The sequence below is a fragment of the Sparus aurata genome, chromosome 14 (genome assembly GCF_900880675.1).
Source record: "Sparus aurata chromosome 14, fSpaAur1.1, whole genome shotgun sequence".
Lineage (NCBI taxonomy): Eukaryota > Metazoa > Chordata > Actinopteri > Spariformes > Sparidae > Sparus > Sparus aurata.
In genome coordinates this window covers 20,268,383-20,295,577 of record NC_044200.1, presented here as the reverse complement: position 1 = coordinate 20,295,577, position 27,195 = coordinate 20,268,383, and the positions used below count along the sequence as shown (strand labels likewise).

At 43.5% G+C, this 27,195-nt stretch overlaps 1 protein-coding gene across 4 annotated transcripts; it reads right to left on the bottom strand.

Moving 5' to 3' along the window:
• Positions 1 to 4,905: 4,905 nt before the first annotated feature.
• igf1 (insulin-like growth factor 1) lies at positions 4,906 to 25,625 on the bottom strand. Of its 4 annotated transcripts, none has more exons than XM_030440256.1 (5): positions 25,291 to 25,625; positions 23,817 to 23,976; positions 12,066 to 12,238; positions 10,756 to 10,791; positions 4,906 to 9,415 (listed from the first exon to the last, which is right to left on the bottom strand). In XM_030440256.1, exons 1-5 carry the CDS (start codon positions 25,336 to 25,338, stop codon positions 9,356 to 9,358), a joined length of 477 nt encoding a protein of 158 aa, XP_030296116.1. In that variant the 5' UTR covers positions 25,339 to 25,625; the 3' UTR covers positions 4,906 to 9,355. The 4 variants fall into 4 exon arrangements, with proteins under 4 accessions (XP_030296116.1, XP_030296113.1, XP_030296115.1 ...); XM_030440253.1 differs by having other exon boundaries at positions 11,985 to 12,238; positions 25,291 to 25,623; XM_030440255.1 differs by lacking the exon at positions 25,291 to 25,625 and adding an exon at positions 25,088 to 25,262 and having other exon boundaries at positions 11,985 to 12,238.
• Between the last annotated feature and the right edge of the window lie 1,570 nt (positions 25,626 to 27,195).

Sequence of the window (27,195 nt, the reverse complement as noted above, 5' to 3'; positions counted from 1 at the left end):
GAACGGAGCTAAGCTAGCTGTTTCCCCAAGTTCCTAGTCTTTACATACGCTAACGGGCTGATTGATCTTCTGATTCACCTCAGCAAGAGAGCGAATAGATGTATTTCCCCCAAAATCTCAAGCTACTCATTAGAAGAACTTGATATGCCACAGCGCTGTGATCGAGCCTTGGGAGCGTTTGATTGACAAGCACCCACACCAAGATGGCGATCACCAGTTGATGACAAAAGGCGGAGGCTTGCGAAAGCCAAAGGCTCCTCATGTTGACACAGCTCTTCGCAGGCTTCTTCTCAGCTCAAAAGGCTTACCTTATTAACATCGCAGGAGCCGTAGCACAGAGGATGGAGAACCCATACATGAATAATAGCTATTGAACTCAGCTGAAGTGATTTTACTTGGAGCAGTCAGGCTTTATTTTGTAAGTATTATTGTTGGAGGGCGAGGACTTCTACTGAAGGACTGAACTTGTCCACAGGGGCACGGCCGTTCCAGCAGAAGCACAACTGAACTTGTGAGCTTCGCGCTCTGTTGTTGTAACCTTTCTCGCTCTCTCCCTCTTTCTGATAATCCCCCCCTCCCTTTTCCCATTATTCCCCCTGACCCGGGCTGTATTAATGTTGTGATACAGACAGTAGACATTCTGCAAATCAGTGCGAGCCCACCTGATCCAAAGCTTCTGGGCTCCATCAGCTTCCTTGGCACACGCGGCGAAGATTCAACAAACTCTGAGCCGTGGTGAAAGTCTTTATCTTGTAACTGCTCCGCGTTTCTAAGAAATCATTACCATAATTCTCTAACAAAGAGCATTAGCCAAAAAGCCAAATAATCTTATGAGGACCAGATGTGATTCGGTGGGTATCCATGAACATTATTTACTAGATCTTTATGTTTCCACAACAGAGCTTGTCAAATCCTCAGCCCGCGCCAGCGAAGTTTATTCAACTACTGACGGTGCTGCCGCTGATTTACAGTTGATCCTGTTTGTAAGCGGCCGTAATTGCGTCCAGATTCGATGCGTGTATGGTTTGAATTTTGAACTCGTAGGAAGCTGCGGAGTGGTTTTTTCGTCGGCTCTGTCAGCTGCTTGCATCACCTGTCAGCCGCCGGTGCTGTATTTCAATCACACCGCCTACAGCTCTGTGCGTAAAGAGACCTCAGCAGCCCGGGCCCTATGACATCAGTAGCAGCATTGTTTTATAATCCTCCGAGGGCCAACGCATTATTTCCTCGTCCTGTATTAACACGCTGCCTTTCATCACCGACACTCGTCTTCTAATAGAAAATATAGAGGAAAGAGAAAGGGGGAAAAAAAACACAAACAGTGTTGCAGCGGAGGGGAAACGGCTCCGGTTCCAGGGAAATGTGATGCGCCATGTTTGATATGTGTGTGTTTGTGCGGCGGAGTCGTGCCAGAGGCCGGCGTGCTGCATTCAGCGGAGATGTGGGTGCACGAGGGGGGCGAGGGGGGCGCATTATGGGCAGGATTTTTTTTTTTTGTTGCCCAGAGAACAGACCATGGTTTCCTGGAACAATGCAGCTGATGAGAGTCTCTCCAAGGAAAATAAGGCTCTGACATCATGGGTTCTTAAAGCACACAGCTGAGCCAACACTCTCTCCTACTATAATCAAGCCTCAGTGAATTTCCACTGTCGACTGAAATTGAGAAAGAGGGAGAATCTCCTTCAATGGTTTGGACACTTTAAAACATTTAAAAATATATATATATATATACATGTGCACTAAAGGGACATTTCACACCTCAAAAACAAAGATTTTCCTCTCGACTGTCTCACTGTTTATCCATCGAGATTGTTTTGCTGCCAGTTGCCAAGTTTGCCAGAGATGTCTGCCTTCTCTCTACTATAATGGAACAAATGGCTCGTGGTGCTAAAAGTGCCAAAAAAGGTACATTTGAACAAGCCAGCCGTGGTGCCTCTTTCCAGAAATCACGACCCTGTAAAACAAGATGATCCACAGACCCTCTTCTGAGAAGTTTCATATAGGAACTATTTTCTTTTTCTACCGCGCTGAAGGAAGCGTGCGTCCACTCACAGACGAGACGGTCGCGCTCGTGACAGCGTGGAATGTAAACATAAAAGTTCCGATGAAGTCAAAATCGATAATTAAGTGTTTTTATCTCACATGTCTGGCTCCGAGTCTCACCTATGGGCCAGTTTCAGGCCCAGCGATGCCAAAACAGTCATTTTGTGGGTATTTTTAATGGTATTTTACAGTTTGAAATTTCCTGGAAAATGATGAAAATCTCAGATAACGCTAATATTGCATCCAGTCAACGCTCTCTTGAACTTTATAAAGCTGCCAAGAGCGAGTGAGCGAGCGAAATACCTCGTCAGTTACTGTGCAAAAGCACAACTTTATAACTTTATTCACTGATTTAGGATAAACTGGGTCATATTTTATGTAGAAAGTCTTTTCTGTTGTCCTCCGGCTGCTCTGTCTCAACTCTGGACGGATAGCTTTACATGTTGCTAACATAACTGCTAGCTAACGCTACTGCTAACCAGCAGCCTCCCAATGAACCCCTTCAACCCGGGGCCGTACACAACCTCCGAGAGCTATCGGACACCAGTTACAATACGAAGGTGGTTTATGCTGTTTGACTTGGACTTTTTTGCTAAAGTAACCGCTAACTGTTGCTAAATATTGCTGCTGTTAGCTAGTTAGCAGTCCTATTTGCTGACTCACCTCACAAGAAAACAGCCTCAGTGTTGAAAGCCATGTCGTCAAATTGGCCTCCATCTTCTCAGAGGTTGTGTTGTTCCATCCTTCTACCATCATTAGAGGTACGTTAGCTTTAACATAAGGTAGCTTCTTTAGCTTTGTTAGCTAGCTCCACTCCTTCTGTGCGGTGATACCATTATCGATAAGGTAGTTCACCATTTTTTGGCGCTTTGAGCACCCCAAGTTGAGTGCTTTTCATTTACTGATGCCTGAAATAAGGTCTGGGGCCAGCAAAAGTGTAATATATTTACATATTTGTTCTACGACATAAAAACAAGGTTGCTAACAAGTGGCTAAATGAGACTACAGAGGTCACACCGAACATGGAGACTCATCTCCTCACTAATCTGTCTTTAAAAGCGGATTTTAGTTGCAAAGTATTCTGTCATGAAACTTTACAACTTGTAGATTGACCAATTTATTGTAAAATTTGATAATTTTAATGTAGTATGACGCTTAGTGGTGGTGGGGTTGAAGTCATGCAACCACTATGTTGTTAGTTTATAGCATAACATTAGCCTTTTACTCCTGCTGATTGCATCTAAGCTTCAAAAATCATAAAAATAGTGGTAATATGTTAAGATTATCTTCCTGAACATAAAGTCCAAGTATTACTACCTTGTGTTCACGACAGAGCTTATGACGAGGGAACCAGGGCGATGCTAACTTCTGCGTTAGCTCGAAAAACCAGGTCCCTGCACCATTTAAAGATTTGTTTTGGATTTCCAGGTGGACCGTCCCTTTAATCTAACAGCTAACATGCCTGTTGTAGCTCGAGGCTCACGGTGCACTTGTTGGACTCTCGTGTCTCTATTTCCTTTTACATCTGGCCTTGGCTCGCGATGGCGATAAAATGTGACACGAGGCTACTTGTAAATTTGTCATGATCAACTCATCCCTCGCCAAAACTGGATACTAGCCTCGGGATACGAGAATATCTGGGATTAGAGACAACAAATGCTGAGTTGACAGCAGCAGGGAATAAAGGTTAAACCCAGAGAAGTGAAATCCTGTGTGTCCTATTGGAAAAGAAATGAATGGCTGAAGTCTGATGAAGCCTTACAACCACTTTTCCTGTAAAACAACCAGTAGAATAAGTAGTAAAATTGGTGAGTGTAGTAAAACAGACCACAAGGTCATTCAAAAGACAATTGTGTGCTTAAGATGAGGAGTTGAAGAGTGTGGAGAGATTGTGTTTCAGGGCTCGGTCCAAAATCTGTGTCCTTAGATGCACTGGATCCCGAGTGCAGGCAGATCAATGGGAAACGGAGCGCGAGCTTTCCAGAACCATCCTGGCTTTTGAGGTTACGCAAACGTCTTTCGCGTTGCACCATGTAATCCAGAATTAGCACATATAGGAGGATAAACAAGCGTTTTTCGATACGTTCCCTGACGACGGCCGCGCATTCGTATTCACTTCGATTATTGGCTCATTCGTTATGGCTTGGTCGCTGCCCAGGCTCCTCTGCACACAATTTCTCCTCTGATTTATTTGAACTCTAAATCTTGCAAGCTTGCAGCCTGCAATTGGACCATTAGGGTGAGATAATTGATTCTGTATTAGTCATAGAGACGGATGAAATAACATCCAGGATGGCCGGGATGACCTGGACCTCGCCAACCTTTTTCCTGCTGCTGCTCCACATTTTGATCTCCTGCCCGTCTGCCAGGGAGCCAATTTATCAGGGTTTGATCGTTGTCCCACGTACATCCGCTTGAAAAGTGCTGACAGTGAGTGAGCGAAAAGAGAGAGAGAGAGAAAGAGAGTGAGAGAGAGCTCGGCGCTGTCACTGCGAGCATCCTCGAAAGAGCTGAACATGCAGCTCTGGCCTCAGGGAGCACCACACCCCGCTTTTGTTTGCTCTGGCGGACCCCTCCACCTCCTAGGGAATATCACTTTGTCATTCAGCACGCACACACAGAACTCCAAGATTCAGCCTCAGCCTCGTCTGTAGCCCCGAAAGATTTACACCCCTGCTTTGTAATTATCTGCTGTTTATATGTGTGAATCCACAGGGTTCCTCATAAAAGCCATATAGAGTTTTAACCGTGTCGTGTTGCGTAACAGAGGCAGCGACGTCTGCACAGGGCGACGTTCCCCCCCGGGAGGTTTTCATAAGTGTGCACGTGTGCATGCAGCAGGAAACACTCTCCAGCCAGTTCTGTGATGTTGACAAGTGGTTTATTCAGCAGGAATGGTGAACAATTTGTCAGTTATTTTTGTTTCTACAGAAGGCAATCGAGCACCATAAATAACAGCGCTGTAATCAAACAGTTTCCTTGGACAGTGAGCTTCAGAAAAAAATGACACTTCCCTCATCAAACACCTCGCAGAATGTCGCGCTTTTTCTTTTTTTTTCTTTTTTTTTTTTACAGATTAAAAACCCCACACACCACCGAGTGACACAAGCAGACATGTTTGGATGATTCGTTGTCACGTGATTTGAAGTCGGTCGCTGTTGCTTCTCTTCGTCGCTGCTCCGAAATGTGCCAGATAACACCGAGGGAGACTCCGGCTCACTTTGCTTTCTACGACACAGGCTGTATTTCAGGTACCAGAGACTGTGTGTGAAGGGTGTATTGTAGCTGCAGTGCAGTTCAGACAAGGATGGCATCAACTGATACATAATGATCTGGGTTTAGTTCATGACACAGGCCTGATATAATGCTGAGTGAGGCTTTGTTCTCATTAAAAAGTCTTTGGTTTGTACTGTATATCTGAAGATCTTGAAGGAACAGTGCTGTTCTTCTTCTACAAGCGTCTTTTTTTAATTTATTTCAGCCGCCAGGTCGACTGATAACAGAATTTGAAAAAGGAATAGACACCAAAGTACAAATGCAAATTTTAAAACCTTGATCATTACAGATAAAAACACACTTTAAATTAATCGCTAAAAATAAGTCGTATATCAGAGTTGCCTACAAATGTTTTAGGTGAAAATAAATTAAACTCCTGGCTTACTGTTATAGCGAGACTATGCAACTTTTGGATGAAACAACAGAATCTTTCTCTTTAAAAATAAAAGGTTGTACATGAGCTTATGCAGGCTAATGTTCGCTAATGTTGGCAAATTTAAATCACCTGTTAATTTAGGTAAATTGGCTTATTTTGCTTGTTCTAAAAGTCAAAACTTTACACTGAATATGAAGCTACAGCCAGAACATAGTTAGCTTAGCCTAGCTTTAAGACTGGAAACGGGCGGAACCAGCTAGCTTGGCTCGGTCTAAGGGGGGAAAAAATTCAGTTATTGTGTCACGGTTTGAACTTTTGGATATATCATCTCATAATTTAATCCTATTAGACATTGTGAGGTCACAGTGAGCTTGACCTTTGACTGCAAAATTCTAATAATTTCTTCCTAGAGAGACAAATTTGAAGTACTTTCCTCAATTTCTTGTTCCCAAAAATGGGACAGACGGAAAACATAATGCCTAAAATAAAACGCCTCTGTAACTTTGCACGCCAACACACAAATCTCAATCGTTAAAAGGTGTTAAAAAGAAACAAAAAGTCATTTTAAGTCATTTTTTAAAGTAACAATCCCAATGATCTGTTGAGTGCTCTTTGGCGACACCTGTGGCGAGAAGCTGTAACTGCAGGTTTGATTTTGGACCTCACCAGAGATGCAAACAGCGTCATCGGTGTAGCATCTATGGATCTGCACTAAACTTTAACTGTCTGTAGTTATCAACCTTTTCTCTGCTCGGCCGCTATTTAACCGTTTCCTTGCGTGAGTTTGTTAGCTTAAGGCTTAACCACCATTGTGTTGCCTAGTTCAGCAAAAATGTAGTGTTTTAACAGAAATTAAAACTTCAAGACTACTTTAAATAACCTCTATGTAACAATTTATATCTGAGCAGATTGTAGCCTGACATGAAAAATGGCTCTCTTGTTTGCCTTTACAAGTATATGCAGACGATGTGTTCAGCTAATGAACTGTTGCTAATGAGAGCAACAGTAGTTATGGTAAGCTAATGCTGAAGTTGTGGTTGGCGGATTATCTTAACTTTGTACCGAGCCAGACTGAGTGATTCCTACAGTTTCCACTTTTTGTACTTTCTGACTGACTGCTGGCTTGAGCTCAATATTTAACGTAAAGACATCCAAAGTGAATCGAGATATTTCTCACGAGTCAATTCGCTAACTTATGCCTCCATCACATTACATTTGAGCATGTCACAGACAAACAAAATCTCTGGAAATGAAGGCAAACTTGATGTGCCTTTATCCCGTAGTTACCACCGGAAACCACGGGGGGCGCTGTTCAGCAAAGGTTACGTAGTCTCGCGTTACGTGTTTTTAATAATCAATACCATGGCTTCCAGTGAAGTGCATGTACACACACATCTCGGGACAGACAAAAGCACACCATGAATTTTAACAATCTTAATACAATTGGAAGAATCACAGTTCACAGTACTTTTGTCAAGTTATTTGGCATAAGGGATCATTATTGAGAAAATAATTCAAAAACAGTAGAAAAAATAGCATTTTGCCTTCTCGGGACCACAACATGGCATTTTCTTTTTTAAATTTTTTTTTCTTTTCTTTTTAATCTCCATGCATTCACAGATTTCCCAAAGATACATTTACTCGCGTACACTACTACCTTATTGAAACAGCTTACAAATAAAAACACTATTATTAAAATGGTGGCCACAAGGCTGTGCAAAAGGGAAGACCTCCGATGTAAGCCCTGCCATCTGTCTGTCTTAGCCATCTCTTGCAAGTAACAAACTACAAAATAGCACCATTATACAGTGGATAGGATTCTTAATACAGTTTTGTTATATGAAACCATCATGTACAATGAATGATAGTAATGCATAGGTTAAAATAAATGGGAGTACTGTTTGATTATACACAGGCAGAGGAGGCAGAGCCAGAGATGAGATGTCTTGGGGCGGTTAGTGAGATAAAATGATTGTTGATCCACATGGAGGCTTGAACAAACAGCCTCATGCAAGGACTTCTCAGAACTGTTTGTGTGCGCTTGACCTTTGCTCAAAGTTACACAACTCTCATTTACACTGTGGGTGCTTTTCTTTTTTTTTTTCTTTGCATGTGTGTTTGTGCGCTGTTAAATTGCGTGCCGTATCTCACATCCGCAGGAGGACGAGTCACTTTGTTCTATTTACCAAATCATTCAGTTTCTTTGTTGGACTTTGAGTTCCGTTGCGCTCTCGTAACGACGGCAGCACAAGCAACGACCGAAGTTGCAACGTTAACTGACAAAATATTACATGCCGAGATCGATCGATTGTTAAACTTCACATCTGTGGAGCGGGAATTGTTCGAGCCTCTCCAACTTCACGAAGACTTGGGGGCACATCGCTAGTTCTTCAAGAGAGCACGAGGAAAGATTTGACCGTATTTGATACTTCTCTTCGAGCTCTTGGCTCTTTCTGCCACTAAACTTTCATGACTTGTGTTTAACCTTGAACACAGGCCTCCACTCAGACTCAAATGTTGATCAGCGCCGACTGGATTGTTGACAGAAAATCTGATTTGGCAGCGGCGGTGACATGTGAAAAGGATGCAGACGACAAACATTTTGCCTGATTGTCGCTATTTGACTTATTCCACTGGCTTATGCCAAATGCACTTTGAATCCACTGAATGACCCATTTCTGACAACCAAACAAGCACCACGCAACGAGCGGCCAAAGAAACTTTGATTCAATTGAGCTTCTGGTTAATTTGATTCTCTGTTTTGGAAAATAGGCAAAAAGCACAGTCTTGTTTTTTGGAGTACCTACTGTTCCTTAAAATCCCCTCTAATGGTGCTTGATCTGTTGTTACAGAGGTGTTTGGATTGTAGACTCAGATCTCAGGTTCTCAACACTTCCTGCAGCTTAGGAGGGATTTGGATTGGACTGAAGCCTTCGACTGACTCCACTTAGACAGAAGAACGCTGCCTTCAGTCAATGAGACGAAGGGATTTTATGTAAAATAACTACAATGTTTAAAGTCTGAGAATGAACCACCTGGTCTTTGTGCTTTAAAGCGAACTTTTTTTACTTGTTAAAAATATCCTCAGTAACGCACGGTGCATGAAAACAAACGCTCGACGGTAAGATGATCTGATTTTAACTGTAATATGTGACCGGTGAAGAAATATCCTGTCTTACGGACAGAGCGAACGAGTCCACTCTCTCAGAGAAAAAAGGATTTACCTCCGCAGAGTTCAAGGGGACGGGACGGATCGCTCGTTAGCAAAAACAAGAAAACGCAGCCTGCAGCTCTCTGATTGGCTGAAGCCCAGATCCGTTCCCACCTTTCCTGGAGCCAGGGGTTGCTGCAGCTCACACATGGAGGTATAATAAGCTCTTGTTTCGTGTCTCAGCAGCTAAACTAGTCTGTTACATTGCATTAACAAAGAATTCCTCCCGATATGGAATGGTGCAGTGTATAAAATAATCACAAGATCCCTCATCAAAACCCTTAAACACCACTTAGCTCTCAGCGTTCAATCATTCTGAAGAGCGTTTCGGACCATTGTTAGCCTCCTCTCTGTTTTGTTTTACAGTGAACCATTCCACAGGGGTACCAGGTAAGGCCACTCCCTTCTCTCTTCCCAAGTCGCTGGGCATTTGTCCATTCGCTCCGTCCCTACATTCTGTAATTTCTGCCCCCCGCGTTGCCTCGACTTGAGTTTTTCGGATGCACTTCCTGCAACAAAAAGAGGAACAGGTTTCAGACAGATAGCAGAGATACAGAGGATACAGAAGTGAGCAAGCTTTCTGAGAGATTTGGGTCTGAAATGAGCGACGGCATCCGTAAAATCATAGCAGTGTCTTATTTTCACCGCTTGAATGGTAAAAATAACTTGGTCGCGGAACTCTCTTGAAGTCAAAATGATTTAAAATGACATTTAAAAAGATATCCTTGGATTTAGCCTAGTGTTAGCTTACTGATCACATTTACACTTCAAAAGTAATATAAATTGTGATTATTTTTGAAGAAAAGTATCAAACTTTAGATATTATCTTCTGCAATGACCCAAAACAGAAAAATCCTAGAGGGTTCTTTGTCGAGGGAACAAGAAGATGCTAACTTCCGGATTAACCTACAAAATGACTCCATCCTTGTTACTCTCCATTGTTAAGTGGTAACATAAAAAAGGACATTGATCATGACTAGTAAATTCATGTGTAGTATTTCCCTACTGTGTGAGGGGCTTGGACTTTACAAGTCTGTATCAGAGTGTTGGCTGACGTCAGCCGCTCTTTCTTGTTCGACTCGCTTGCTATGTTTGCATGGCTTCTCTTCAATCATCAACATTGTAAATTGCTGACAGTACACAACACAATGTGGCGTTGTTGTAAAGAGGGATAATAGTTTATGGGGTGTGCTCCTGACGTGCTAACACTGGATCTAAACCACTAGCAAGCGATCCGTCTACCTTCAGGCTGAAGGTGTACGCAGATTCTACAGATACACAATTGTTTCTATCTTCTTTTGAAGTGAATTCAAATTTCTGTTTGACTTCCAGGGAGAAACCGACGAATTACACAGCAATTACAGCGCACCACAATCCACTAATTAATGAACCGATGAGCGATGTGGAAGCCGCGCATGTAGATACGCTGCCTCATCTCCGGACCTCACACGTGTCAGGCTGTTATGGTGAGACGCCAGAATTTCAGCACATAATGTACAGTAGCAGAGTGGAGATTCTGCCTGGGGAGCAGGAGTGCCACTGGGTCTACCACAAAAACCACTTAGTTCCTTCTCTTGCTAATGGTTTTCTTTTTTGAGAGAAGGGGTAAAAAGCACACGGTCAAATCTTAAAAGGATCACACTCTCCCACAGGTTGGCAACTCAAGGATGAAACAGAGTCCGCATTTAGAATCGCACCCTTCTTTTTTCGGCCAAGAGATTAAGACTTCAACTAAATCTCTCTTCTTGTTTCAAAAAGGGTTTCTGCTTTTGTGGAGCTGTTGTATGGTCAAAATGACATAAATAAATAACAATAAAATTAGATGGAAAGTTTCCGATGGCATGCATACCTTGAAGGATGAATGACTATGTCCAGGTAAAGGTCTCTGTCGAAAGAAAAACGAAGCCACTTGAGTTGGAGGAATTCATCTCTTGCTATACATCAAGCTGCTCGCTAACTTCAACTTCCAGTACAACAATTTGGAAAATGTGCTGAATGAGATGAGAAGTTTGAGACCACACTCATGTCTGTGTACAGCCATCTGGTTAGCTTAGCATAAAGACCGCAAACAGGTAGCTTTTCACATTTTTACGTTTTATTCATTAGCGAGATTAAGGTAGCCTGGCTACCAAAGCCAAAGAGCGACAAAATCTACCCACCAGCACCTCAGAAAATAATTATTTAACACATTTTATCTCGCAACCAACTGAATACACCTCGCCTCACCCTCCCTAAAGTCAGTGTTAGGTTCATCCGTCCTAGGCTGCGGTAAAAACATGGACGCGCCACATGGTGCACTCGCTCAAGGCTCATTTATTAGCGAAACACTAACTTTTACTTCGCCACCGTCCAACTCTCATGTTCCTGTCCAAACTCCTTTCAGATGTTCTGTAACTGTTTGTCTCTGTGCCCAGATGTTTAAAACTTTGCATAACCTCTCCTCAAAAAGTTTAGCTATTTTTAGTCCTGTGTTCATGTCTCGCTTGAACTTTTGGCTACAACCACTGAAGGTAGCGCTTCGTTGGTTTTCTATCTGTAACCAGAAATATATGGATGAAATGAACGACAGACAGCTCCGTCCATATCCGTATATAAAATTGAGCATAATCTTTAAACACCAAAATGTAAAGGTGTAGGATTTAGTGGCGTCTAGCCGTGAGCTTGCAGATTGCGACCAACTAAATACCCCTCACCTCACTCTCCCCGTCGCCAGTGTTTGGATTGTCCATTCTGGGCTACTGTAAGAACATTGCAGTTCAACATGGTGGACTTTGTAATTATATAAGACTCATTCTAAGGTCTAGTACCTAATATTATTTCCCCCCCAAATCCTGCACACTGGACCTTAAACACGAGGTTGCTTGAGGCTAGCAACTTTACGCGTTTTCCAGTCTTTATGCTAAGCTAAGTTTAAGTCCTCTTGCTGTAATAATTAACTGAAGTAACAGACATGAGTAGCAACAGTATCAATCTTCTCATCTGTATTATTATTATCACAGGTGCATGCTCTGACAGAAGCTACCAAAACATCAATCCTGTTCTCTGTTTTTTTGCAGTGTTGTTCGGTGCTGTGCTCACCTTCTTGTTTTTTGTCTTGTCTGGCTGCTGTGCTGTCCTACGCTCTGTGCCCTTGTCCACTTTGTGCCCTGCGGTACTAACCTTGGGTGCTCTTGGCATGTCTGTGTGGCGCTGTGCACGCACAGAGCGAGCAGCCTTGCTAGTCTTGGCAGGTGCACAGTACATCTCCAGACGCCGCAGCTCACAGCTTTGGAAGCAGCACTCGTCCACAATGCCACGTGACCGCCGTGCATTGGGGCCGTAGCCAGGTTTACCTGTTTCAGGAAAAAACAGAACAAGTTAGATAACTGAGTGGACAGGACGGGTTTTGGCAGCAACATACAGTGGCTGGTCGATATTAGTCCAGAAACTCCGGGTGACAGATTCTTTCAGCGTATTTTTCTAATCATCAAATAAATTGAGCTGTTAAGTAAGTTATGTACTCGTCAGGCACCTTCCAGTGGGACCACATGAGACCTTATTTGAGAAAAACTGTGCTGTAGAGAATGTAGAGAGACAAATACGCTTTTGATCCCGCTTGATTTGTGAATCGAGATTTGTTTGTCAGTTTAAAAGATCATTTTCCAAGTCAAGAAAGTCGCAGTTTGTGGTAAACACAGTAAAACAAAGTCTGGTTTTGTCTTAAACCGCTCAGTGAACCACGTCATCACCACACGCCAACATGGCCGCCAACAAAAGAGATGAAAATCCCAATAAATCTGCTCATATTGACAACTGCAGTTATAGTTGTCAGTTCTATGAGCTGTTGATATACAGGAGCAGCTCTACAATGTTTAATTTGACCGTTTTACGAGACGTTACTAACACGACTTTTGGCAACTTTCTCGACTTGGAAAAATATCTTTTCAAATGACCAACATCATGGGATCAAAACATTATTTCTCTTTCTCCATTCGCTACCAAACAGACTGAAATAAGGTCCCGTGGAGCAAACCGGAGGAGGCGTGACTTTGGCTCGCTTTTTTGGAATTTGGATCATATAGTGCAGAAAAATAGCTCCTGGGCAAACACAAGTTTTTGATACATAACACGTCCTTTTTTACAAGGATATTATTAAAAAAACGCCTCTTATGATTCTTGAAGCAGCAGAAGTAAAAAGCTAATGTTACGTCGCCAACGTGACTTCAGTGTTGCGATCACGCTTCACTATAAATTGTTCGATCTACAAGTTAAAATTAGAACTGTTTGCATCTCTAGTCGGCGCGTAAAGACGGACCGGTGGGTGGATGAGTCTTCGTGTTCAGTGTGACGATGTTTAATGTCCATGACAGCTACTGTAGTCTGATTTTTGAAAGCCACACAACTGCTTTAAAATTCAAACAGGGGGTTTTTACAAGCGTATTTTAGATCTTTAAACAAACTAACTTTTTAAAAAAAACTATGTTAAACACAGACCTTCTTTCAGGCATTTAACTGAAAACCCATTCAAAAAAACCCATCCACGTCAGGACGAGGGAACCGGACTTGTTCCCAGGTTTTAGGACTCTTCCGGGCCGGGTCACAGGTTCAGTCCCTCTGATATATGAACAGTCTTAATGACATCGATTTCTTCCGTGTAAAATTTACAGCGTATCACATTGCACACTACGAACCCTTCCTGGCAGCCGCCTCCCTGTAAAAGGGGGCCACGTGCACCCAAACGTTGAGAATATCATGGTCCATTTTGGACCAGGTATCTTTTACACAGAGGCCCGTCCAGTGAGGCCAAACCACGAGCCCTCTGGGCCCGATCAACCTGCAGGAACAGCCAGGCAGGCTTTGAGGCCGCTCCCCCTGTTTGGCTACGCCCCACTGTTCATTCACATTTTCATTTGGCAGAAGCCGGAGCCACCTGGAGTCTCTCTGGTAGAACATGGACGCTGAAGACCGTGACACGGTGCACCTTTCGAGGCCAGTCTTGTGAGCTGGAAATTCTTGTGTAGCCTGTGTAATATCACGTAAAACATTACCTTTAGGTGTGACACTCAGCTTTTTGACTCGGTGACCACATCGAATTACCATGACGCCAATACCCACTTCTTTTCCTGACTCCCTTACCCCCCAAAACCCACCCTCGTTTGGTGGCCTTTAGAAAAACTCCAACTCTCCATTTACAATTCCCAGCTCACCTTGAGCAATATAGCCCTGATGGGCTTTTCCCTGTTACCAAATAAAATAATAATAATTTAATATGGCATTTACAAGGAGGAAATGCCTTTCCCTCTCAGAGTTAATAGCTCTTGGCTCAGAAGCCTGCCAGTGCTGACAAAGTGCATTAACTTCTGCTCTCTGTCTGCCTTGTCCTGACAATGTTGTTCTGGACTGAGAGCAGCTTCCATTCAGAACCAGAAGCATCTTTCTCCTCGGACAGCCGGACACGACGCCAGAGTGGACGATAACGGAGGTGTGAATGAGAGGGAGGAAGCAGGGGAGGGACAATAGGGAGGCTTTTCAAGTTCAGGTAGAAAGATGCTAAAAATACACCGTGCACATGTATTATTTAGGGAAGAGGAGAACCGGATTTACCCAGAATCTCAAAGTGCCAAAAACGGACGTGGCAAATGAAATATGTAGATGACACAAAAAAAAAAATCTGAATTTAGCTTTTGAGTTTTGCGTTTGTATTCCCTTAAAATGCTAATTTATTGACGGCTGCGTCTTGTGTTTTGTGATCTATTTAGTCCTTTCAGCCATCTGACCATTAAATCTAATATTCCCCTGCAGTGTATCAGTGGTAACGGCCTTGGCTGCTGTTTTAACACCTGATGTCGAGGCATTCAGAGAGACAGAAATATGACATTGAGCCCGCGGTTGGCGATTATATAATGGCAGCTGAAAGCCAAAAGAGGGGCCGTGCCTCGTTGCCTGGCCTGTTTTTCAATCCCTCCCAATAAAGCCTCGCAAATTAACATCCGCTATTATTCTGAAAATAGCTTGCAACCCTGCTGCACAAACAGCTGGAAGGGGGAGAAAAATCAGCTGGCACCGGTTGTAACATGTAGGATAATCAGCTCGGGCAGGTTGGGGAAAAACACGCATATAATAATCAGGTCTAAAAGCTCTGGAAGGTCTTAAATGCTTCGGTTCCATGGATAAGTGATGTAATCCCTCATAAACAAAGAGTTGTTTTCTGTGACTGTCGTTAAACAAATAGGTAAACAACCTTTTCTGCCAGTGCTTCCTGCCTCACGGCCCTCCGCCGTACGAAACTGGACCCTGGGTGGAGGACGCAGCGATCACGCACGCCGACGAAGGTCAGATCAGAAAAGCGTGCGTCAGCGGTTCTGACATTTCTACAGTGATGCGCGAGGAGTGAAAGGACGTAGTTTCCCAGCTGAGGGAAGACTCCACCAGCAATCGATCCGTTGGGTGTAGACGAGTCAAAACTCTCCCCTCTCTATCTGTACGCTCAAGCGCTTATGGTGGACGTTAAAGGATAAGTTCACCCAAAAATGAGAAATCAGCCATTATCTTCTCAGCCTTATACAGATGGAAAGTTGGCTGAAGTTTCGTAGTCCGCAAACATTTTTGGAGCTTCACAGCAAAACAGTGTTGTAGGATTCTCCCGAACAACTCAAGTTGATGGGAACAAGTTTAAAATGTTTAAAACAACAACCGGAAAGCAGAAATAAAATGGTTCCATACAGCTTGTCTGGAGTAGTCTGAGTCTCCGGAAGCCTTGAAATCCAAAATTGATTTACAAAGACGTTATTTACACTCTTTATCAGGCCAAAGTTCTGACCATAGCTGCTAAGCTAATCATCCGAAGTGGATGCACAAGTTTGAACACGTGTCGAGGGTGTTAAAAAGGTCTTCTCCAAATAATTTGGAGTATCTCGGCTTCTGGAGACTTGGATTCGATGAACAAAGACTTTTTTAACACCCTTGATGTGCGTTCGAGCCTGTAGTGCTTTTAGCTTTGCAGCTTCACAGAGGAGTCAGCTTTCAAAAGAGCGTCTTTTTGAGGATCTCAGGGCTTCCCGGAGACTTTGATGAAGCCATTTCATGTTTCCTTTTGGTTGTTTTAAATCAAGTCCCCATCTACTTGTTGTTTGGGAGGATGCTGTATTACTATGAAGCTCTGGAAATGTTTTGAGGACTACGACTTTCCATCAGCATGAGGGGCAGTCGATAATGGACCCGATTATATCCTGTAATACCTTGAAGGACGATAGATTTTACTCTGTAAAGTCTGCTTACAGATCTTGGTGTGTGTAAACAGTTTTATAAATCCACGTGTTGCTGAATCGGTAGAGTTATCTCGATATTGGCCTGCATCACAGGGGTGTGTTGCCTTCAGATTCCGTTGAGACAATGACTTACGCTCCACGAGGAATGCCAAAGGATTTTATAACTTCGGGAACATTATGATGACAATCTTCTGTCGGGAGGATTTCTTCATGGAATTAGCCTAAAAATAATCTGCCAAGGGCGTGCTGATGGATGCATTGGACTAACCGATGCAGCAGCTCGCGAGGTGATGTCAGGTAATCGTTTTAAGCTGTACAACCCTTTTTCTTTTTCCGGGGCTCACGCAGAGGTCTCATTGAAATGAATGAGGGGGCTGTAATTACACTGCAGAAGTGGTTTGAAAGGTTTCTATGGCAGTTTTATACGTTGTGGCCTATTCCCCTTTTTTTTTCCGTACGTCTCAATATTTCAAATGGTGTCGTTCCGTGAATCCAGGCCGACTGCAGGTGCCGTCCTCCACGAATTTCAGAACCACATTTCAAACACTTGATACTTGAAAGAGAATTAATTTAGTGATTTACGTCAGACTCCCATCCGCCAGCATCTTTTCTTAACAGAAAACTATGCCGTAGAACCGACTTGTCCTCGTACGCCAGCTTTAGTTTAGATGAAGTCTTTCATCCGACGCCATCTAACAACTTTGGTTTGGTGTTTGACAGCCTCGACGCACATCATGTTCATTCCTCTGAGGATCGGCAATGCAGAGAGAGAGAGAGAGAGAGATGGCTGGATTCCCCCATTCCAGAGTGGCACAGAAAGCATCTGAGTTTTACAGCTTGGTCATGGTCAATAAAACGCAGTGGATTCTTGGAGCCCGTGCACTGCTCTTCCTGCGAAGTGTCAGGCAGTTTACGGCTGGGCAGGGACTATAAGAGCTGCTAAAGTACTGGAAACTATCTCTTTATCACTGGTACCACAAAGAGTTTACGGCATAAGAGAAGTGTTCTGCACCTTGACGTTGAGAATCTCGTCCAAATGCACCGACGGTGTTGACCGCAGCGTTATCCATACGGATCAAATTGTTTTATTTAGTGTAGTCTTTTCTTTGAGGCTGAATTTGAAACTGAACGATAAGAAAGTGATGACAAATGTGGAGTATTTAAACTTGTACGAGATTTGGTGATTGAGTGACATTCCCTCGTTAAATACTGATGCGTTGGATTGGCCGGCCACCAACCCAAACATCAGTATTTGACGGGTGGAGATATTTATAACAGTCCTCATCAAAGAAACAACCGAATAAAAGCAGCTTATTACAACCTATATTTATGTTTCTTGTTAGGCGGTGACCTCTAGTGGCTGCACTGTTTATTACGACTGCAAAGGAGGACGTGAGGAGAAGCAGTATAAAGACAGAAAAACTCACCTATATGGTGGAGGACGGGGAAGGAAGGTCAGGTAAAACGAGAACAGGACTTTCATTCAAGTCATTCTACGTTACGTCACGTACATAATGTAACATAAGTTATTTACGTGACGTGGGTGCATTCATATGAAATATGGTTTTTAACTCAAACCTCAAAGTTTCCCTAAACCAAACCAAATTGTGATGGCACGACAAAGGTCGGGTACAACTGTCGTGGCAACCTCTGACGCTCACACTTTTTTGGGACTTTTGCTTTAATAGCAACGTTTCGGTCCAAGTTTTGATCAAGATAAAGTCAAAGATCTGTGGTTAAGTTCATATCGTATCAACTGGGGGGTCAAACAGGGTCTCCTCGTCATTGAATTTGTTTTTGTTTCACTATAGGAAAAAAAGGTTACAGGATCCTCTGATATGTCCTCAAATGAAATGCAAATGAAAGACAATTTGAGAGTCTGCCTAAGGTAAAGAAGAACGGATGCCCCTCTGGCAGGACATCAACTATCATTCTGCAATTTGATACATCCTACATTATGTGATTGGATTAAACTGATGAAGGTTTTCCAAGGTAAAGCACTGTTTAGTCCCAGAGTGTCCTCAAATCCCTCGTGTCTCAACTTCGCCTAATGTACAGATCTAAATCTGGAGGGAGCCGGCCTGTCCTTTTCATGAGACTCCTCTTTGTTCTGCCGAGCAGAAGGGTCAGAGATTTGTAGTTCAGGTCTTAATGGGAAAACGACACCTTTTCTTGGTGATGGAGAGGACACAGGAGGTCTTTCTTCAGATCTCAGTGCCTTCCGCCGAGTGTTCAGGTCCAGTGTCAAACTATGGAGGGAGGAGGAGGGGGGTGTCCTGATCATCCTGTAATCCACATAATCCCCTGCTGCTGAGGGACAAGGCCTAGCTATGTGTGTTTGCGTGGGTGCGTGTGTGCATGCACGCATGTGACGTGCTGTTTGCACATTCTACCTCTTTCTCAAGCTCCAGTAGCTTTGAATAAAATTGACAGGGACAAACACTGAAGGGGAAGTCTCATCAATGGCTGCTAAAAGCAATTTCCCCTCTTCTTTCCACCTTCCACTCACATGCCATTTGTACAAGCCAAAACAACTAAAAAAAAAAAAAAAAAGAAAAGCACCACGTTTCGCATTTGGCTGCTCTCTTTTTATTAGAACTCGGTGTGCTAACAATTAGCTCTTGGCCAACAATGAGGAATTATTCCATCTTGTCGTAACTCAAGAGAGTTTAGGCATAATTCATTTCACAGAAATCAGCGGGAAGATTATATATCTCACACTCACTGTGGAATAAGTGTGAATATTTTAGCATGAACTGATAAAATATGAAGTGACTTCGGACAGGGAGCCACTTAGCACTCACACTTTAGCCAAAAAACTCCCATAACAGATCTGATTCATGGAATGAACATCGCAGTGAAATCACCCCACGGTCCTGCCTGCTAAAGCATTACAAAGACAACTGAGGATTTCTAGGTCAGGCTAATAATTGGAAAAACTGACTACGTTTGTGGATTTTCTTTATTTTTTTTTCTGTTTCATAAACCGCAGTTTGTTTCATTACCTTAAAAAAAAGAGAATTTCCACCAAGTAGTATTTAGCATTTCTTTTCAGGGTAGGAAATCTGTAGTCTTAAAAATGCAAGTGTGCTACTTTACTGGTGACATGCGTAAGGTGGATTGGCAGAAGCACTCTGAGCACAGAAAGCCCACTGTCGTTGCAACACCGTCTCTGGACACATTATCAATCAGAGCGCTGCCAAGTTCAACACGGCCAGACTGGAGGGGAAGAGTTCAGGGAAAGGAGAACGCCTCCTTTGGCCAAGCAGTTACGCTGCCGGGTCCTTTATACGACAGAAACCCAAATGGATTCTCCAGATATTTTACGCAAACAGCCACTGGTACATGTGGCGACCAAGAGAGAGAGAGTGAGAGAGAGAGAGAAGAGAAGGAAAAGGAATGACAGAGAGAATATGAGAGAGCGAGAGAAACAGAGGAAGACAGGGAGCAGCATATTTTCCGAGGCACAGCACCCCGCTGCTCAAACCTCATCGTCTTTTCAGAAAAAGGATGGAGTGTTCGTGAAATACACCTCTTTTTCAACACAGGAAAATGTGGCATTGATAGATGGACGCTGTGCAGTTCAGTGACTGCACAGTGTAAGGTAATGCGGGAAAGACAAATACATTCCCTGTACCACAAAAAGGTCTGTTCCTGCTTAAGAAGTGTATGCTGCATGAGGATTCATGAGTTACATTGGCCTCGATTCAACACTTTCTCGTGAGATGAATACAGACAGTAGTGCTATACTTCTATAGCCTGTGAGAGACATTCACAAAACTGTAGTAAAGCTCCTCCATCAGTAGCCAACACTTTGTCACATTCTCACATCATCCAATCTCTGGACACCCCCATACCTTGTCAAAATCTTCAACATTTCATCAACTATAAGCTTCAGCTGCAGACACTTCTTGGGACCATTTTGCAAACCTTAAGATACAAATCAGTAAGATGGAATTCACCAATGTGCTTGAAGACGAGAAGCGCCAAAGACTCCTATATGCTAAATGGTTCTGATCGTGTTGTCCACGGTCTTCGACCGTCTCTCAGCCTAAATGAAGAGAACACAAGCATTTCTACAAGTGAAGTGCTGCAACAGAGGGAATCCAAAGACCAAAAAGTCTTAACTGGCAGAAAACTGGCACTCGAGCAGGCTGTCATGACCACTTCACAGCATGTGGGTGTTGCCAGCAGCATCTGGAGGAACAAGACTCGCAGCTTCGCAGCAGCTTGGTGGCTCTCCAACAACGCTCTGGCAAACGGCATACAAAGGGCCTGATGCAGAGAGTGATGTTGACTGGTCCTGGAAAAGCTGCATGCAGGGGTGGAGGAATGTGGCGGTGGGGTGGTGGGGAGCAGCAGCAAGGTGCATGGTGACACTGCTGCCAGACGGGAATGGGATGATGCAGCAAAAAACCTTGGTGCAGGGGATCGATAATGTTAAGGTTAAACAACTGAAACATCTGATTCGTGGAATAGGTAGAGTTCGGTATCAGGAATAGGATAATGGGTAAAACGAAGGCTTGATCCCATTTCCCATTTGTAACCCTACACCTAGTTTTCGAGTGCCCCTTGCCCCTCAGAACAGAGTTACAAAGGGTAACGGTTGAGAACTTTCCCTTAGATTTGGGACAACCCAAAAGACCCTTAAATGTCATCAGTTGTTATCGATGGCGCTTCAGTAAACAGACATGACCGGGCATTTCCCAACAAGCCATGTTCAATTCTGATGATTGCTCTTGCGTTACCTTGGCAGTCCTGTCTACTATCACAATGCCATTTCCCATTTATCTGATAGGGATAGACAAGAATGGACACTCGAATTTCATTCACAACAAGTAATCGAGTCATCAAAGAACACTGCATCATTACCTGGCCACTAGTGGTGCTTTAGAGGCTAACGTTAGCAACAACCCTACCAGTACCCCGCCAGTCTGCACTGATATCAACTCCTTACAATTTGGCCGTCAAGGGGAGGGGGTGCAACATTGGAAGTCGTCAATATGTGGGACTGTAAGGATGTCACGTTAGCTAGCTAGCTGGTTGGACACCAAGACATCAACAATTGGAGGGCCTACCCTTCAATCCCAACAATAATCAGGACACCCTACCCTTAGGCATGAACATGCAAAATGGATGGGTAAGCTAAGTGGAAGGGGCAAGGGGTGTATCGGGATTGGACCCAAGTATTCCAGTGTGACTGGATACTTTCTCTGGCAACAAAGCCATCTGCACTCTCAACTTCCACACCCTTACTTTCTGTCTAGCTACATAAGGGTTAGAGTTTCTTCTGGTACAACAGTTGACACTGGACAGAAATCGTGTTTCACAGATCATCCAATATGAATCAACTTCTTAGCCATACTGGGCTGTGCATGGATAAGATGGGAGCACACAGGCAATGGACTTGCCAATCTCCAAGAAGTTTGCCCCCCTTAATGCAAATGTTGCATGGAGGTTTGGCTGGTGGATCCATGTGTGCCAAGTCACGCAACAACAAAGATGTGTTGTTTTTCATAACCACAGCCAAATATTTCCTTACACTTAAGGTGCAGTAAGCGATTATAGAGAAAGGTGGTTGAATGTTGAGTACCAATACCAATCCACCAACCCAAAGCATTGATCTTCGACAACCTCAGAATGATACTCAATAATGAACTATCTGTCTCTAGATTTGTAGGATTGTCCTACTTTATGTTCTTGTCTGGCAGTAGTGTGGTGCACATCTTCAGCTCTCTCGCAAAAGATGCATTGATGGTGCCATGACCAGGTGCTAAAGGCTGTAGCAAGTAACATAGGCACTGGTATCATCAAGAGCAAAAATGTCTACTCAGCACCACAGATCACTTGTTTGGAGCATCAAAGATGTGATGTGCCGACATTTAGTTTGGCAGTTCAGATTCCCATTAAAATCTCTAATTTGTTGCTTCCAAACACCAACAAAAGGTGATGAACAGGCAGATCATGAAATGGTTGGACTGTGAAGCCACTCAGACAAAGACGTCCAAGAAACCAGAGAACTGTACACAGTCACCTGGGCAAGAAAGCCCAAAGGTAAGATATCATGTTGTTAAATGGTCCTGACATGTTACTTTAGTCATTCAGGTAACAGCGTCGACTGTTTGCAGCTCAAGAAGAAGTTTTATGTCTATATTCTAATAATTGAATATGAGAGGAGTGAAACTTAAACCTTAAAAACTTAAGCGAAGATATGTTACGTTTTACAAGTTTGTTGTAATGTTGGGAACAATTACTTCAGCTATGCTAGCTACGTGATTGATCAGCTTTGTCCAGACTGAAATACTATTGGTTGGATTGCCATGAAACTTTATACAGACATTTGTGTTCCCCAGAGGATGAACCTCTTAAATGGCCATTGGCCTCTGCTGTACTTTGTGTTTAGTGCTAATTAGCAAATGTTGACATGCTAACGTGCTAAATTCAGATGGTGAGCATTAGCTTCTGAACATTAGCGTATTAGCATGTACAGTGCCTCATAGAGCTGTTAATATTTTCCCAGAAAAAATTTACTTTTTTATTTTTGGCTTTTCATAGCTTTGGATTAGCATTAATATACACTCTGCTTTACTCCCCTGTTACAGTGAGGCTGGGAGCCAAAGACTGGCCCCCCTCTTGGCCCAAAATCTCCCATCAGTCACCAGGTTCTTAAGATGGTGTATCTACAAACCACTCCAGGTTCAGGTGAGGTAAAAGCAATCAATTACTGGAAAAGAGAGCGACTGCATATGCACTATAGGTGCTGATGATTTACCGCGGAAATCTTATATCGTCTTCTTCTTTTCTTTGTGAAATTGGCAGCTGACAAAGTCCACCACATGTGGAAAATGTTTCACAAGTTTGGGACCGAAACCAAACCATTAATAATGGATTGTTTTGACAAAATTGCAAAGAAGTCAGGGGGACAATCAATTATTATAAGAATAAGAAGACTGATTTTCGAGGAGATACGATGCTCCTCCAGGACACTCGGTGGGGAAATTGGCTTAATTGATGGACGTCAGCCAAAGAAATGTGAATAATGAGGTTAAAAACCTCAAGTCTGCGGTGTCTGCGCCCACTATACTGCTAATGTACACTCACACTGTGCGTCTGACAGAGAGATCAGGATACATGTCCTGAGAAACACTGGTGGAACATTGCACCTAACCTCGCTAGCTCCATATATCCTGTGCTGTTCTGGGCTGAGTTGTACCCTTAATGGAAAAATCTGAGATTTAAATCCTGGATTCTTGGTGGAGGGTTTTCTTTGGGTCGCTTTCCCTCCTCTGGTGGAAAAAAGAAAAAACTTCACTGCAACATTTAGTTTCTACCCCTCCTCTTTCTCGGAGATAGTCGGCCAAATTCCACTTAAAGCCCTTTCGATTTGCCACCACCAACAACACAGTCACTGATTTCATTTAGGTGTGCTCGCTCCTGTTCATCAATGAGAGTGCAGCATTGAAAACAGGGCATGAATGTGAACTTGGGGAGAAGATGTGAGAGTGGAGGAGGGAATGAATGAAGAGAGGGAACATTAATGCAGAAGGGAAAGTCAAGACAAGATGTCAAACTGGCTGCTTTTTTATTTATGAGCTCGCTGGAGGTGGAGAGCTCTGGGACGGATACAGCCAACCTTTATGAATAAATAAAAAGGTGCACTTACTGAAATAAAAGCCTCTCTCTCCACACACAAACTGCAGCGTGTCGACCAGCTCCGCCCCGCACAGGGTCTCTGGGCTCGCCCCTGTTGCCGTCGGAGTCAGGGTGAGGACGCACAGCAGTAGTGAGAGGGTGTGGCTACAGGAGATACAGCACATCGCACTCTGCAGCACAGGGACGAGATCACCACAGAGGTTTTTCATTTAATTCAAGCAAAGACAGTCACAGTAGCATCAATGTTATTACAGCTGGTGCCTTGCTCAGTGGCACCTCCAAACATTTTCCCACATAAGATTGAAGCTAGTGCGCAGAGGACTTGTTTCCCTTTCGCTCTGCTATAAAAGGGAATAAAATAAAGAAATAAAAGTGGCCGTGGCCACAGATGGTGACTTTACAGGGTTTTGGGGCTGTGGAGGAAAATACATTAAAAATCCAAAGTTGCACTCGGTGCCAGAGTCGAACAGTCAAACAGGAGGCTGACCAGCTCGGATGCTCCGGAGCGCCTGTGCGCAACCGAGCAGAGCGCGTCCAAATTGAAAACACACATTTTCTCCTTATCATCTCAGCCTCTGAGTAAAAGTCCTCACATGTTAACAACAATCTGTTTTTTTAAAATCATTTCTAAACATTAAAACAAAAACAAAAAATCACACTGCAGTCAAGATTCAGCGTTCACCCCTGTGCCAAAAAACAGCTGTCGGTGCATTATTACGCACAGAACTGAACCAAAAAGTGCTTCAGAATTCAAAAAAGCAGAATAAGAGATGCAAAAAGCGCCAGGGATCTTTCCGATCCAAGCTGTGAGATGGAAAACGGCTCTCCCGCCAAACCCAGCCGAGGAAGCTGAGTGGGCCAAATATACATAATAAAAAGAATAAACACTAGGACACTATCCATCTGCATCACAACCTCCGACCGCACCGTCCCGACGCCCATTTAATGCTAAGCTCCCCTCTCTCCTCAGTCCCGCAGCAGCCTCAGGTTAGATATTTAGCACTTCATAATGCACACTCAGCAGTAATTACTTTGAAAGTTGCAGAGCTGCATTAAGACTTCGTGGTGTAAAAAAAAAAGAAAAAAAAAAAAAAGAGCGCAGGACGCACAGAGGATGAAAACCCCTCATTCATCCGAGCTGTGATCGACGCATGTCAAGATTTTCCTGAAGGAAAAAAGAAAAAGTCAATTAAAAAAGCACATGAAGGTGAAATCTGTCGTAATCTGTTGAGGGAGAAGAAATAATGATCAGCAAGACATGCAGGACAGCTGCGCACTGACCGGATGAACAAAAAAAGGATGAAAATCAGAATAAATCCACGTGAATCATGCGTTTCAAAAGCAGCAAAAAATGCAAAATAAGCGATGGGAAGAAAAAAAAATCCCTTTTATTTTTTTCTCTGTTTAAAAAAAGTAGGTAAGGATGCTGAGTGCAAATAGTGAAGGTGATAATCTATAGTGTCAAAGGAAATCAGGTAAGTTACCTTGAAGACATCACATAAATGCCACTGAAAGGAAAGAGCGCTAGACATCCCCACGGGTCTCCGCAAGACAAAGCCCGGCGAAAATGAACTTGTTTGAAGTCATTAAAAACGGGGAGAAAGAGGATGAGATGCGGGCAATGTCACATCTCAATATTCCGACTTTGTTCCATTGCGCAGGCTCGTTTTGGAGAAGTGAGATTTAGCGAACAGGAGACGGATTTAGAGAGAAAATCCCTCACATTTATCTACATTACACAGACATTTTCAACAGGAAACAGCTGGGGCAGCATTTGCCTCCTACTCGTCCTAAGTTATTCATTAAGGATTTTGGGCACATATTCAAATAACGTCATTTCTCTTTTTTTTCTTTTTTTCTTTTTTTTTTTTTTTTTCTCAGAACGGGATTGAATTTTGATCTCTCTAAGACTTGGTTAGTAGTTCAGATCAAGATAGAAAAAAAAAAGCGGTGCTGCCCCTCCACCACCTCCTCCACCTCCTCCACCAGCAGCAGCAGCAGCAGCTCACTCACACATTATTTTATGCGCTGAAAGCTCATGGAGGAGAAGTTAAAGACGAGCCGGAGGTGGTGATGTGACCGTCGGTTGTCGTGCGTAATTTGGCACGGCGTAATTCGGCTGCACGTCAATCCAAAAACCTGATTTGATCGAGGCTGAAATAAACTCAATAAAACGCTTTCCCACTTAGTCGCCACTTCGCTACTAACTTCTATATCTAATAAAAACAAAATTAAAAAAAGGCCACATACATGTGAAGTAGAGGGGATGTGGAAAACTGTGACATTTTTATTGCCTGTTCCCTCTAAACTTTGTGCTTCTGTGCAGGCTTCGCTGCTTTTCTGCACTTTGTCACTTTTATTTTCATGTCAGAAAACGAGTCATTTCTTCTGGTTTCTGCATTTGAGATTGAGTCACCTCTCTCTAGTTGGTCTGCAAATGACATCTGATGACATTTGATGCTTTCATGATGTGAAAAAAGGGAATTCATGATGAAAAACATCTTGACATTTTTCAGATTTCAGCCTCCTCAGGAGCAAACTCCAGATCCAGATGCTTTACTGCCAGACTGACAACTGTTTGTGCAGAGTCCCCCACCCTCATCATGTTAAAGTCAGAGGCCCCCAGTGCTCCCAGTAAGCCACCTGAACACCCCGGCACCGACAGACCACAGCTCCACACGAGGCGACGGCTTAATGAGAGCTGTTTTTAGCAGGGACGGGACATCAACACTGATCTAATCACTAAAACATGAGATCAGTGCTGTGACCCAATCACAAAACAGGACACAGGCGTGTATCCCAGCATGCTCGGCCAGTGTGTGTCCGTGCATCGCAAGCGAGGTCGGATCCAAAGGGGACTGGAGCTGAAGACACGCAACAGTTCGGGTTGTCGGAGGGTAAAGTGGGTCAAAACATAAGCACGATCAAATGTCCCCACATGACACACAGAGCTCTGATCACACGCGTGGTGCAGAAGCTGCAGAGGGAACGTGGAGCCAAACTTAGCCAGAACTGAATGAGCGGTTTCCAACATGAGGTTCGGGGCTCTGACCGGGCTGCAAGACTTAAGTGAGGAAGCAGGAAAGGACGAAGAATAGTTTCCATTGTAGAACTTTTATGGACAAAATCCAGATTGTTTTGTTACGATGATTCAAATGAGGTGATCTAACAGGGATGTATGAAGCGCTGTAGTGAGAATTTTGTTTGTTTGTGGTTCACATATCTCGAGAACCCTTCATTCGATCGACTTCACACTCGGCAGGTTTGTTGCTGAGGTCATTCGCAAGTGCAGCGTCGAATTTGGTGCAATTTGGACATGTGACCTGCTCCATATTAAAACACCGCTCTGGCTTCATGGCTCTGCGGATTGATGCAGGGCTCACATAAGA